Consider the following 14,378-nt stretch of genomic DNA (forward strand, 5'->3'; position numbering starts at 1 on the left):
ACAATTTCCAATTTAATACATTTTAAGAAGGGCAACTGACTTGAAATATTGAATTATATCACATGGCTTCTTGTAGACGATCCCCATCTGGCAGAACAAACCCCACGGCTCAGCACGGAGCGTTGTCAGGAGGATCGGGTCAAACCTCCCCTTAAAACCCTGTCCCAGAGCAACCTTTGAGGTAAGCGGGGGCCTAAGGGATCTGGTGATTGTGTATGGGAAGCTGCTGTTCTTGCGCAAGACAAGGCACCGCCACGAGCTGCTGCTCTGTCAGCCGGGTGTCTGCAGAGTCGTATTCACTAAGCTCACGTAGCAGTATAGTTTTAAGATTTTTTTTATTTCTTCTTTTTTCAATTCTGTTCTTGTAAAACGATCGTTGGCAACTTGTGGAAAATACCTCCTAAAATAGCATCTGTGGACTGGGTTAGGGAGCTGGAGGAGGCAGAAACGTGATGTTGCTGAAGCAGTGCTTTGCTGTGTGACCTCCAGCAAGCCCCATGCCCTCTGGGCCTGTGTTTCCTAAAGAGTAAAACAGGGTTTATGGAAACGCTTCCGCCCCTGTTTAAGCTCAAGGACAGGGCTGGGACTTGTAGTGCGAAAGTGCTGCACGTGGCCTTGGCAGCGTGCTGGGCTGTCCCCAGTGTCCCTTCGAGGCCCCGCAGAGCACAGCAGCGCGCCCCAGGACATGGCCCGAGGCGACAGGCGGAAGCGCTGCCTTTCCCGGAGCCCGGTGGTGTTGCTGTCACACCTGACAGATGCAGCTGCTGCCCTGGGGCAGGGCAGAAAGGCTCTGACAGCCAGTGCAGCCCCGCTGGGGCGGCCTCAGGAGACAGAACCACCCTCTCCTTAATGTAACTCTCTCCTTTTTAGGTTCTACCAAGTGTTTCAGAACTCTATTTAAATGATGTTCCTCCAGTCCCCACCTTGGCAGACATTGTGTGGATAGCAGCAGATGATGAAGAAACATACACCAGAGTCAGGTTGGTTTTCTCTTTGTGTCGTTATGCCAGAGTCAGGCTGGTTTTCTCTTTACTGGTCCTTATTTTCATACACTGCTTTATTTCTCACAGCATAGGCCAGACACTGGTTAAATGATCAGAACTTCCAGTCCTCTCAAGGTTTGATGTGCTGCATGTTGAAAAACATTTTTCCTAAGAGACAGGGAAAAAAAAAAAATTGGACAAAGAACACTGGGAGGAATTCTGTAGGAAGTGCCAGGAGCCTCTGCCACGCCCTGTTTTATTCACTGAAAGATCTGTGCAGAGTAACCCCCCTGATCTATGGTATTTTCTGCTTAGAAAGTTGAAGAGTTGAGTTCTCCTGGGATTTAAATGTTCTGCTCCCAGGAGTTTTGTTCTGGTCAGTTGAACTTTTGTCCTTACAGCAGGGCACTAGTAATAGGTATCTTGTGAAAGATAAAATGGACTTTGTGATTGGAAGCAAAAGCTAATGGGTAAGTGACGTTCCCCATGTGCACCCAGTGCACTGCCCAGCGTGGGAACACGCTGAGAAATTACTTGAAACCACATGAGCATGCCCAGACTTTTGTCCCTGCGTTTTCTCACCGCATCTTGTGCCGTTGGGTCATGATTTCTGTTCCCTGTAACACAGAGGCGGCACCTCCAGTGGTACCTACAGCACAGTGCTGCAGAGGCTTCATTTATTGTGTTGAAATCTTCTGCTGTCCTGGGGTGCGGGCAGAGCGCTGCCCAGCGATGTTGTCACGGAGGGGTCTGGGCTTTGTAAATGACCAACAGGTTTCTGTCCTGTAGAAGTGACACTCGCCCGCTGAAGCACAAGTGGAAGCCGAGTCCCTTCACCGTTATACAGCGAAATGCTTCGGTCCCCAACCTGAGGAAGCAGGAGGAGAAGCTGCTCGCCTTGAAGAAACCTGGTTTGCCAGCACTGAGCCGAACCACAGAGCTCCAGGACGAGCTGAGTCACCTTCGGAGTCAGATCGCTAAAATAGTCGCTGCAGAGTCAGGTAGGACTATAACGAGCGTTTTTTTGTTGAACGAGGAGGGCTGTTGGTGAACCATGTTCAGACTTGTGTTGTTTTTCCAGCAGAGCTGTGGCTCCCGTTGGTGAGGGGCCACCTCTGGTGTCAGCTCAGTGCTGGTTCTGTGTTGAGATGTCTGCATCTGTTTCGTTGGAGGGATCCTGCTTGTTTTTAATAAATAACTGTGTTTGCTGCATTTGATCTAGAGGCTGACCATCATCTCCAGCACCTTTTTTCATGAGAACTTTTGGTGTATTCTTGCCGTTCCTGCTCCCAGTCAGCCATGAGTGAGAGTTAACACCTTGATTTGGGCAGGATTGAGATCTCGGTGTTTGTTCTGTGGAAAGGACAGTGCCATTTTTGTAGCAAATAAAGTATTTGTGGGAAAGCCTAGCTGAACCAATTTACTTATTTCTTTTAGTAAATCTGTATACAACTAAGAGCCATGTTTTAGCCACAAAGCTGAACTGTGACGTTCTCTTCCGTTCATGGCTTTCCCAGTATACTCACCTCTGAAAATGGAAAGATTTGGTAGGATCTAAATCCCAGTGGTTCTACCAAGCTCCCAGCAACAGCGGCTGGTTTAGAGCGTGGAAACCAGTAAGATAGAAATTCCTTGGTGTCTCTTTATGGAGTGTTCAGAAGGCAGAGAGCTGCTGATGTCCCAACTCAAAAACATTGAACAGTTTTGCAAACTAAAGGAATTTAGTCCTCCTTGGAGACAGTTTTTCTTAAAAGCTGCGTTTCTTGTACACAGAGTACTTTTGCTGATACCCAAGATGACAGCTGTACTTTTTCCCAGAGAAAAAAGACCTATCATTTTTCTTCTTACTTTTTTTAAAAAAAAGCCACTAAACAGGATTGTGCCACACTTGAAGTGGTATCAGGCAGGTTAATTCCTGTTTGTCATGGGTAACAGTGACTGATGAAACCTTTCGTATCCTACATCTGACAGCAAATATTTTCATTCCTGGATTGCTACTTGGTGCTGCACCACGTGGAGGGAGCAAATCCCTCATGATCCATCGTAGCCCCACGGGACTTGCAGCTTTAATGACAGCTTCTACTTTGTCCAGCTGTCCACGAGCCACAAACACATTTGAACATCAGAGTAGTTGTGGTGTTTGATTTAGTTGAAATGCCAGTTTCTACAGGAGAGATTTTTCTTTTTCCACTTCGGTGTGATGGTCGGTGGACTCTTGAGAATCTACTTGGTAGCGATATTATAAATAATATGTCACCACATGAGAATATACGGGATATTTTTAGCATGCAAAGTTGTATTTAGGTGAGATTGGGTATTTTGGACGATCCACACGCTCTCAGAGCACCCACCTCCTGGGCGGGTGTTCCCTGTCACAGCACACGGGGTCCTGCGTGCCGCATGCCTCGACTCTGACAGCAGCGTGGGGAGATGAAACTGCTCAGGAGGGGAGGGAGCCACATTACCCTCAACTCCGCAGGGAATAAGCATAAAACAAGGCCCCACAGATGTCCCCTTCAGAGAGGCTGCGTGTGTCCTCTTTCTTCTTCAGGTGAGATCAGAGGAGCAACCAAACTGGAATAAAGAATGGGAAATCCTGTGACTTTTCTCCTTCAAAGTGTTGCCTCAGCTCTACAGTTGCTCAGGCTGTGTGATAGAAAAGTCCATTTTAATTCAAGCAGAGTAATAACGAGGAAAATTAGAGATCCAGATGGGAGAAAAATGATTTAATCATTTAATACCTTTTCCTTCTTCCCTCTCCACTCGGCAGCAGGCCTGGTTGTTATCAGCTGGCGTTTGAGAACAGCTCGTATTGACTTTGCGTCCTCAAAGTCAATAATGGGGAGCTGTGATTTAGGGCCTAGCTGTAGCTCGGTAATCTGATGAAGGAGATAACTATTTAGCCAGGCTTATTTTGGAAAGATTGATGTCAAAAAAGAAATATTGTGCAATCTGCTTTATTATATACTGTTAGAGAAATCCCTTAATTGGAAATTGATAACTATCTACAGGTTTACTCTTGAGGCCAAGGGCGTTAGTGCTTTAAGGTACAGTTTGTTTTCAGTACAGGAAGGTTCTCTCAAGGAGTTGTGCACTAAGCATTTTTCTGGGGTTTTGCTTTTTTGTTTTACACTGGAAATATCTAACTCATTTTCACTTCATAACACTCGGAATTTATATAGCTGTTCTTGGTGCATTTTAAAGCACGAACAAATAAATCCCATCTTCCCTGGGGAATAGGTGGATGCAGTTCTCATTTTACAGGGTGGTGATGGGAAGCAAGACAGGCCAGAAAGCCTGTGGTCAGGGAGTGAACTGCTGGGACCCTCTAGTGTAAAACGCTGGAGCTCCTGCACCAGCTCTGCCATCTCACCAGGCCCAATGGTTATGGGGGAAGGAGCCTGGAAGGAAAAGGCAGGCAAGTGGTTCTGGAGGTGATGAAGAGGAGAAAAGTTAAGACAATTTAGACCTACACTGTGAAACAGGCTCCCACTGTGACCCAGAACAGCAGCTAAAACCTCTGCTCCTCTATTTCTGAGCTGTAAAAATGGAAAAAGCAAACATTACCCGACTTGTGCCGGGACAGGGTGCAGCATTTGGCCTGGAGGGGTGAGACAGTGATGGGCACAATCAGAGCAGAGATACACGAGGGGGTCGGTGGGGTAAGAGGTACTGGAGAAGGGCTCATGTTGCCACACGGGGTTGTTGATGGACACGGAGGGTAACAGAGAACAGGATGAATTTGTTTTCTTGTAGTGTGGGGGAGGCTGGCTGATGGTGCCTCTTGATTTACATTCTGTTGTTCTGGGGAAAAAAAAAAATACCTACCTGGTTGGGTATGAGTTTATCTATCCACCTATACTGTTCTCTTTTTCAGCTTCTGCTGCATTAACACCAGACTTACTATCTCCAGGAAGTTCCAATGCATCTTCTCCTTTACCTTGTTTTGGACCCTCTTTCCAATCTACAACTTCCTTTGTCATTAGTGATATCACAGAGGAGGAGGCAGAACTCGAAAGCCCCGAGCTCCCGTCGGTCTCCATGCTTTGTTCTGCAGCCTCTGAGTGTTGTAAACCAGACCCCAAGGACCCTGACGAGGAAGATTCGGTGTCTCTCTCAAAGGCCAGCAGTTTTGCAGACATGATGGGCATCCTTAAAGACATTCATAGGATGAAGCAGAGCAAAGACTTGTAAGTGCTTCCTGAACCCTCTCAATTTTATTTTATCTTTTTTTGTCTGTCAGATCATTGTAGACGCTGGACATTGCATTCACTGCTCGTTGGTGCTGCTCTTTATTCATGATTTACAGGGGGGAAATATCTGTTTATGGTAGAACTCGCCAACGCGTTTCTGGGGATTTTTTTAATTGATGGCTGACCCGCCTGGATAGAAAGCAGTGGAGAGGAACTGAAACCAATTAGCACAACGTTTGGCTGTTTCACCTTGTTCAACACCCCGCCCCCCCAAAAAAAAAAAAAAAAAAAAATCTTGTTTGCCCTGATGAAAACCAGCATTGTGTGTGCTGGCAGCGTCGCAGCGAGGGTGGGCCCAGGTGCTGCTGCTCAGTTGTCGCACGGACCCAAGCGGTCGGGCAGCTCGGCAGCTTTTTCAGCTTCTGCATGTGGCCCAGCTCTGAGCGTGGGCAGCCGGGAGTTTTCACTTGTCTCATGATGAGTTTACACATGGATCACGAGAAGGCCCCACGCTGACCTGCCAGCTGCAGGATTCTGCCCTGCTGAGAAAGGAGCTGCCTGAACCGCCTTCGCTTCACATGGGAAAGCACAGGGATAAAGTTCAGTTTCCACATTTTTCAGCCCAAAGATCTATCCAGCCATTATGTTGTGTGAGTAAAATTCCTGGCCAAAAATAACACGTTGTGTAACGGCTGTTCACAATTTTTATGCCTAATTCAGCTTAAAAGAAATTAAATTCTTAGCACTGAAAAAATTATATAGTCAAATGAGAAGAAATATGTTCAGCTTGCATCCAGAATGTCAGGACGGAATCACACATCCATAATTCACACAGCGTACCCTTTTGCTCTTGTGTTCCTGAAAGCTTAACCACTCACTTGCTTTATATAAACGCCTGTAATCTTCCATGGGGGTGAGTAGGATTCACGGACCACAGACAAATTGCTCCTCTTCTTTCTTTCTGTCTGTTGCAAAGCGGTGCTTTGGGCATCCAAAAATAATTTTGAATTATTAGGCAGAGAGAATTCTCAAAAAAAAAAATAAATCCTCCTGTTGTGTGCATCCCCCCTCCACCTTGGCTCAGCAGGGGTCTGGGTCAGGCTTTAGCTAACTTAAAACTTAACCCGTTAGGACTGTGCCTTTCCAGTGGCCGTTCACTGGCTGTTTGGTCTAGAAAAGCCTGTGGATGCTTCATGTTGTGACATGTAATGTTTTAGCTTTATCAGAAACACGTCTACCTCTAGGACTAAGCATTCACATGTAATAAGGTAATTATCAATCTCTAATTAGTGCCGACTGGTATGTCAGCTGTATGGAAGCAGACTTTCCAGGGTAAGAAAACTGCTGCCATCTGTGTCAGATGAAGGCAGGGAAACGTGTATTATTCAGGGGAAGAAAAAACTTGTAGAAACACAGATTATAGTAGGGAGAGGGGAGGCTTTTCTGATCCACGCCACAACTGCTCTGCCAGCGCTGGCGCAGTCACGAGGAGGCAGGTGCTGGCTGGGGGAGGCTGTGAGAAGCAGCTTGTAGGTGACAGGGAGATAATGGTGGGTCACAATTTGACTTTAATTTCCTCCACAGAACATATGAGAACAGCCACTAATGGATGAGGGTGTTTGATCTTGCCGTTACCCTGGGAGAGAAGCTGTGGGAGTGAGTGGGAGGGAGAGACGACTTGTGCACAAAGGATTTACCAACAGCGCTGGTTCTTCTTGGTGTTAGAGGAGAGGGGAGAGGGAGGGGTTTGTACCTGGGGAAGGGGACAGCAGCCAAATCCCCCCTCGCTGGGGACGGTGGGCAAAGGAACTGAATCACCAGGACCCCTTGTGAGGGCCTGACTGAGTAGCCAGGACCTGGGTGACACTTGTCCCTTCTGCTGCTTGCCACAAGGCCAGGAAGGCTTTAAGAGGAAAGCTTGAGACTGTTTCTTGCTGGAGCTGAACCATTTTCCTCTCACCTATTTCCCAGCCTTTAACTTGCCTCCTACATGCAACAGTGATGTTTTAGGGAGTGGTTAGTATGTCTTAATTAAAGCTGTTTGAAGAATCACATTAAATAAATCCCTGCTGTTCATTACTTGATGAGCTTTAGGTCCTAGACACCGTCCTCAGGTGTCGGTGCAGTGCTCCTACAGCTCTACTCTTGGGTTACACAGAGCTTTTGTGCTGGCACAGGGTCAGGACTCGTAACGCTTAAAAGGCTCATGGACTCATCCAGGGGATGACGGTACTCGATGCTTAATGAGCCAGTGACAGAGATGCTCCTGTTTAGGACTGGGTGCTTAAACGCAGCCTTGGAAGCTTCGGGAATGAGTGAGAAACGCTTTGCAGAAACGCGCATGTTCCAGCAAACGGGAACTAGAGGCTGGTGCAGTGGCCAGGCCCTGTGCCTGCTGGGGGTTAAACACAGGGACTGGGAGGACACTTCTACGTGTAAGCACTACCCTGGGACTGAACAACTGCCTTTTTCCACGATGATTTCCTTGGCCCTTGGCTGTGGCACTGAGGGGGGATGCCATGCTCCCTGCTCTGCTGCTGGCTGCAGGACGCTTGTGCCCCCGGGTAGCAGAGGGTCCTTTTCTCACCCCACTGGGGGTTCTCGGTCTCTTTGCTCCTCCTGGAGAGGTTCCCCTTGCAAGAGGCTGCACCCAGGCTGCATCACCTCCTCCTCCTCCCGCTGCTCCTGTCTCCCCCATCCCTCCTCCGACACTCGGGTAACTCTGAATTCTCAGCTCTGCCTCTGGAAGGGTTTGGGGAGGACTCCAGCCCCTGAGCTGTTTTTTCTCCACACCCTTTTCCCTCTGGATGGAGTCAACGGCACCTGCTTCTGGCTACAGAATCATCTTTCAAATGGCAACACGTTTATACAACTGTGAACGAAGAACTTGCTTCAGACAGAAACCTGGCGCAGCGCTAAGGGCTGCCCGGGAGCAGCTCAGCGACATCTGACAGAGCTCTGCTGAGAACCAGCCCCTCACCAACACACACACGGAAACACACCGGGGGGATTTTTTCTTATAGGAATGTGTAGAACACCCAAAATGTTTTCTGACCAAGGGAGGAATTCAGCTATTTTAACAAAAAAAAAGTTAAACTCTGAAATTATTATTATTATTACAGGTTCTAAATAAAACTTTAGTGAGCAATTTGTGATACCTGAGGAAAAGGAATTGGGTTTCAGCTTCCTGTAAAATAAACTCACTAACACTTCAAACATGAACTGCTTGTTTGAGCTTGCAGAAAGAGGCAGGAGGCTTTGATAACCGAATGCTACAGAAAAACCTCGTGTGCAGTAGCGAAGTGGAGAGAAATGTGTACCAGCCCCCTTGAAATTATCAGTAATTACCCATATTTAAATATGAAAGCGTACATTCACTGTAGAGCAAATCAACCAAACCACCACACCACTTGTAGCTTTATAGTGAGGGGATGTAGGCTGTAAATAACTAATGAAGTTTTACTTTACTTACTTGTTATTAACACAGTTGAATGAAAATTATAAAGGGCTTTGATGCCAAGATTTTCAGGATACCCACTGATCCACAAAAGGAGCTCCAGGTTTTTAAGCCAACATGAAAGCTGAATTTTTGGCTGCTTTTTTGTTATTTTGTTTTGTTGTTCTTGCACCTCCTCCACTTGCAACAAAAGCTGATGACAAAGGCTGCAGAAAAATACTTAAAAGACACTCATCAGAGCTGTAAACCATCAATTTTGGCACTTCTTTTTATTAATACGCTCTGCTTTTGTCTTCTGTGTAGAAACCGAACGTCAATGAAGGAGGAAGACCCAGCTGTTCTTATAGCAGAAGTTCTGAGGAGAAAATTTGCCCTAAAGGATGAGGATCTGGCCCTGAAGGAGAAATGATGTTACTGTCATTAAACTTCATAAGCAAAAGTGTTATGCTCCCAGAATTTTCTGCACAGTAGCTGCCTTCCTAAGGATTGAGCCTTTTGCCTCTTTTATTAATTAGAAATGGTTTCTGCACTGGACACTTAGGAAAGCCCCTATGGATTTGATGTGTTTTCCATGTATTGTTATATTTAAGAAAAAAAAAAAAAACTTTTTAAGATGATGGAAATTCTTTTCCACCTGTATTTTGATGTTGATTATTGATAAGGATCTTCTGAAGAGTGCAACGAGTGCTGCTGGAGGATGTTCTTTCTACCTACAGTTTTCCTTAGGTTCAAACTAAGCATTAATATATAACGGCCCTTAAATAGAACTAGTTACCATTTCCAGTATAAAGGGATGTTGGACATCCAGTTCTCTCTGTGCTGCGTACAGCAGAGAGCAGCTGAGCACCAGCTAATTAACGCTGGGGGTGAGGAGGTGCTGGGCTCAGCGCTCAGAGGCAGCTCCGAGCCGGCGGGAGGATGAAACGGCAGCGATCAAAGCGCTCAGTCACGCCTAAGGGATCCCCGCAGTTGCATGACAGAATGGCCTTAATTTCTTGCCAGTAATTGAATGTTTCATTAATAGTCCTTGTATTCAGATAACGTATTTTATTTAGCATTCAGAAGGGTCTATTTATTGAACCACCGATGCTAAGAACCAAGCACCCACCGCAAGAGCTGTCTGCCGGGAAGGGCAGAAGGAACTTGGCCTTGCCTGTGGCTGCAGCTCTCACTGAAGAGGTTTCCTTCAGCTACACCTTCTCTGCAACGTTCCTCATGGCTGTATTTATGATTTTTTTTTTCCTTTATATAAAATGGAGCCTTAATAAGACAACGGTTGTCCTTGATATTATGGTTGTGCAGATTTCTAAACACGCCAGCAGGGGGGTGGATCTTGGGGAGCTTCGGGGGGTGGAATTTCAGCTGCTGCAGCTGAAGGATTTTCTTAATCAACCCTTGAAAAATTAGGTTAAAGGCGAGAGAAGAGGCTTGCACTGCCTCTGGCCACCCAGTGTGGGGGAGCAGAGAGAGTATTTATGACTTAATCACTTTTGTAGAGAGTTGACAGAGGTTCTCCCTCCCGGATGCACACCGGGAGCACGGGGCCACACGATCCCTCTGCCCCAGGGAGGCTCCTCTGCATAAGGATTTGGTGGGGTAGGACAGAGCTGCACCCCAGCGTGCAGGCTGGATCCAAGAGCCCATTAGCACAATTAACTTCTGGCCTGTGACATAACACCTGTCGGATCTATTGTATTGAAATTCTAACCCCATGGGACACTCAGGATGTCTTAAAGGGCAGCGCTTACACTGTTAAAGACCTACTTGACATTTAAAAAAAAAAAAAAAAGTAAAAGAAGTGGGCTGTTTCTGCTGACAGAGCAGGTTGCTGTTCTGGAGTGTGATCCTGGTGGCAGATGGACTCTGGCTCGTGACCCCCTGGGGTTTGGGAGCAGCTGGTCCCTGCACTTCAGAACAGGCAGAATTTGAAGCACACCCCTCCACAACCATGGCCTTGAAGGAGCTGCAGGAGCACGGCTCAGCTGCAGCCCCCCCCGGCTCCACCTCGGTGCATCCCACCCCTGAAAGAGCCCCGAGTCCAACATCGGGATTAGTCCAGACTTACCCAAAATGGAATTGCTCTCAGAATTCCTTCTCTTTGTCAGAGTCTTCCTCACTTCAAACCTCGGGTCAGTCAGTCTGGCAGCAGCAGCTCAGCGCTGCGATGGCCCCTCCTGTCCCCACCACACACTCCCACGGACAGGGGTGGCACAACCACAGTCCTGAAATAAGAATGTAGCTGAGTCCGGTGCTTCCTCGAGGCAGCTGGCATGAAGTAGACAGTGCAGTTCCTAAGCCAAGCCTAGAAAACCTTTACATTTGGACTTCCAGGATCCTAAGAGACACAGACATTTTTGTTAGCAGCGGGCTCCTTCAGGCCAGACAGCAGCACATTACATGAACACCAAGGCAGGACTAAAGCCAGGCCTTTGCCAATCAGGATTGAAACAGCAAAACCATTATAAATATTCCTTTTAAATTTTATTTTTATTAAAGCAAAATTTCAGAGAACAAGGAGGTCCTGCCTGTTGGCACAGATCTAGTGCATCTGCTGGCTAGACTGTACATATAGAAACAGTGAGTACACTTACCTAATTCCCAACACTTACAAAAAAAAGGCTTCACAAGCAGTCACGTCCCTGATCAGTGTTTAATCACCCTGTTCCCCTCCGAGTCCTGCGTGAACAGCGACTCGTAGCACACCTCTAACGGCTGCTCCCGCGCCTCGCTCCAGCTCCTCGCAGCATGGCCGGAGCGAACCCCGCAGGGAGAGTCGGGCAGCTGCCTACCAGCGCTGCCCTCGCCCCCAGGAGGCGGCGGGGCGTCCCGGCACCGGTGGGCGATGACTCTGTTCCCCTCCGAATCCTGGGTGAAGAGCTGACTGCAGGGACGGCTCCGTCCCGCCTCACGGCCCTCGGCTGAGGCAGCGCCGGGGGAGCGGCCACACTCCCGCAGGGGCTGTGCTCGAGCTGCTCGGCGTGGAGATGAATAAAACCCGGCAGCCCAGGTACTGTCTCCCGTTAGAGCAGGATTTATATTCTCAGTTTCAGAGAAATCAGTTAAGGAATCAACACTACTCGAGGAGTGCGGTTTCTTATTCCGGCTTGCACCAAGTCTTGGTTGGAAATCCAGTCTGGTCTTGGCCTCCTCTCGCTCCACTATCCCACCCTCTGGAAGGGTTTCTCCAGCCAATAAACCAGACCTGTTTCTGTGTGCGATGATCCGGTTGCCCTCTGAATCCTGGGTGAGGCTGAAGCAGCAGGAATCCTCTTCCGCCCCACAGGAGGTTTCCCTCGGGCTGTGGGACTCCGCCGGTAACAACCCAGAGCCTGGCAAAGGAGGCGGCGAGGCCGGTGCTGCCTGTGCATGGCGCTGGGGCGTCACCTGCGCCGTCCCCTCGAACCCAAAGGGTTGTTTCTGGGCTTCCCCCAGCTGCGGCAAAGCCAAGATCTTCACAGGGGCAGCAGCCAGAGAAATACCTTTTTCTTTAGAGTCTTTATTCAGGTTGAAAGGAGGTGGCCTGAAGTTTTCTTTGTCTGTTTCATCTGAAAACAACACAGAACTGGTCACAGCCAGAGCTGGCACTCACATTTCTCAGGGTTATCACTACCCACAGCTCCATTCCTTGCTGCCTGACTCAGAACTGCAGCTTCGCTGCTCCCTCGAGTCGTGCCACACGGACTGTTCCACACCAGAGCGGCACCGCCGCCGCCTCGCCACGACCCGAATTTGTGCTGCCGAGGCTGCGATGCAGCGGCAGCCTGGAGTGCTGGAGCAGCTCAAAAACATAAACTTTCCTCAAGTGAGGTGCAAAAGCTGCACCTCCAGCTGCTTGTCACTGGCTTCTCTACCCTAATCCCCTCAGCTTTCCAGGCAGTTCACCCATGATATTCCCCTTAAAAGCAGCAGCTCAAGAGCTACCCAAAAAAACCTCCACCGTGAAACTACAGCGTGAATCCATCACCTGATGAAGGCAGCAAGTCCCACATTTGGTTCTGAAACCATTTAAAATCTAATATAACTTCTCAATATAAGCAAGCTCATCCTCAATTCAGGATAAGCTAAAAAAAAAAAATAAAAAATTCCAGCATCTTAAATCCTACAGACCTTGGATGAGCAGCAGCAGCATTCAATGAATTCACCACACACAGTGAATAAGTAAATGCAATCAATTGAAGGAATAAAAAAAAAAAAAAAGGAAAGCACACAACACATTCGAAAGGAGTAGGAATGTAACAGATCCAAAGCAAAAACCATCAATAGCCCAGTCACAACACAAAAATTCTGCCAGATAATTAAATTATACAATTTATGCAATGCTTCCTCTCATCTGCTTATCACCAGCGTAGCTCAGTGTTGATGAACCAGCCCTTACACAGCCCACAGCGTACAAACAACTACACAATCCTACACTGCTGGTGCCTGCAGCCATTTAATTTCTCTCCACATTTGTTGAGACCCATGGACAAATCCCAGTTTCTTGTATTTCAGAGCACAAAAGCAGCCTCAAAAGCACAGGAGGTTATGAGTTGGCTTAATTAGCCTAAATATTCCAGTTCCTTTGTGATCTCTTCATTGGTTCAGTTAGGCTTAAACATCACATTCTCTAGAAAAGGCTTTGTCCAACCCTTAATAAAAAGCTTTCCTCGCTCACCTCCCGCTGTTTCCCCTTACGGGGAGGCTCTTTGAACCAAGTAACATTAATTTTCATTTCCAGCAATACTGTTCTTCCAAGGGCATTGAACCAACAATTTAGGGCTGCTATTGTTTAAAATAAACCCAGCATGTAACGCCCTGGGTGCTGCCCTGCCCCCGGGCAGGGAGAGCTGCCCCCAGGCAGCACCAGGCCCGCTGCTCCTGCGCAGAGCACACTCAGCCCTGGCCGAAGGGGTGTTCATCCCCCACCCCGGATTGTCTTTTACACCATACCCCTGGACAACCCAGAACTGGGCGGTTTGTAGTCACGCTTAGGCTGAGCCAGGCTGTCCAGTGTTCCACTGAAAACCCCAGTTTTGTCAGGAGTAAAGCCTAGTGCATTACTCAGAGTTCAGCTGCCCTCCAACGAAGACTGGCTGTGACAGTAAACCAAACTGCTTGCACCCACATTAACCCTCACAATAAAATTCTTTGTGAGAGTTCAAACTTTTAACCTTTACCCTCTTCACTAGAAAATGCATTTTTCTGCCTAGTAAAGCTGCCAAGAAATAAAGCGAGATGGGTTTCCTGCTTACAGCCTGAAACTACCTTCCCACAGGGGCACACGCTGGCCCACGTTACCTGTCTGCGAGCTGAAGAAGGTGAGGATGGTGGTTTGCCTGGCGTGTGGCCGAGAGGCTCCTGCCTGCATGAGAGCGACTGCAGCGCCTTTCTGTCCCAGAATTCGACGAGAGACTTTGGACTTGGCTGTGAGAGACTGGGTAGGGAAAGAAGCAAGCGGAAAGCGAATATACGCATTAAAAACAATTCTACTTCCAACGTTGTGGCATAATGCCCGCCTTTGTGAAACGCTTCAGCTCCTCCTGTGACACCACCACAGAACGGCCGAGGTGGAAGGAGCCCACGGGCGTCCCGTCCCTCTCGCACCTCCCGAAATACTCCCGCAACAGCCTCTCCTAACTCCCACCACCGCCGCCCCTCCCACTCCACGGGGGCCACACGCTCTCCCGGGCCCGCAGCAGCCCCCGACCCCTCCGGCACCCACCTGAGCCGCGCTCTGCCTCAGCGCGGCGGTGTCCAGCCAGACAT

The 14,378-nt window shown here is 48.2% G+C and overlaps 2 protein-coding genes across 2 annotated transcripts; one reads left to right on the top strand and one right to left on the bottom strand.

Moving 5' to 3' along the window:
* Positions 1–82: 82 nt before the first annotated feature.
* On the top strand, positions 83–9,903 carry MTFR1L (mitochondrial fission regulator 1 like; the record flags this gene model as incomplete). Its single annotated transcript, XM_026863264.1, has 5 exons — positions 83–181; positions 871–980; positions 1,773–1,984; positions 4,861–5,173; positions 8,937–9,903. Coding segments are annotated over 5 exons (840 nt in total), but the record flags the coding sequence as incomplete, so codon positions are not given.
* A 513-nt stretch (positions 9,904–10,416) lies between these two features.
* On the bottom strand, positions 10,417–14,372 carry LOC113488218 (aurora kinase A and ninein-interacting protein-like). Its single transcript, XM_026863263.1, has 3 exons — positions 14,335–14,372; positions 13,911–14,046; positions 10,417–12,178 (listed from the first exon to the last, which is right to left on the bottom strand). Exons 2-3 carry the CDS (start codon positions 13,978–13,980, stop codon positions 11,277–11,279), a joined length of 972 nt encoding a protein of 323 aa, XP_026719064.1. The 5' UTR covers positions 13,981–14,046; positions 14,335–14,372; the 3' UTR covers positions 10,417–11,276.
* Positions 14,373–14,378: the final 6 nt, after the last annotated feature.

Source organism: Athene cunicularia, assembly GCF_003259725.1.
Source record: "Athene cunicularia isolate RWA chromosome 23 unlocalized genomic scaffold, athCun1 chr23_part1, whole genome shotgun sequence".
Taxonomy (NCBI): domain Eukaryota; kingdom Metazoa; phylum Chordata; class Aves; order Strigiformes; family Strigidae; genus Athene; species Athene cunicularia.

What these genes read in the sequence shown, in the direction of transcription:
- LOC113488218 (XM_026863263.1), bottom strand. Translation starts at nt 13,980, where the DNA reads ATGCAGGCAGGAGCCTCTCGGCCACACGCCAGGCAAACCACCATCCTC. An exon ending in CTTCTTCAGCTCGCAGACAG is followed by an intron (nt 12,179 to 13,910) that starts GTAACGTGGGCC and finishes TGTTGTTTTCAG; the next exon opens with ATGAAACAGACAAAGAAAAC.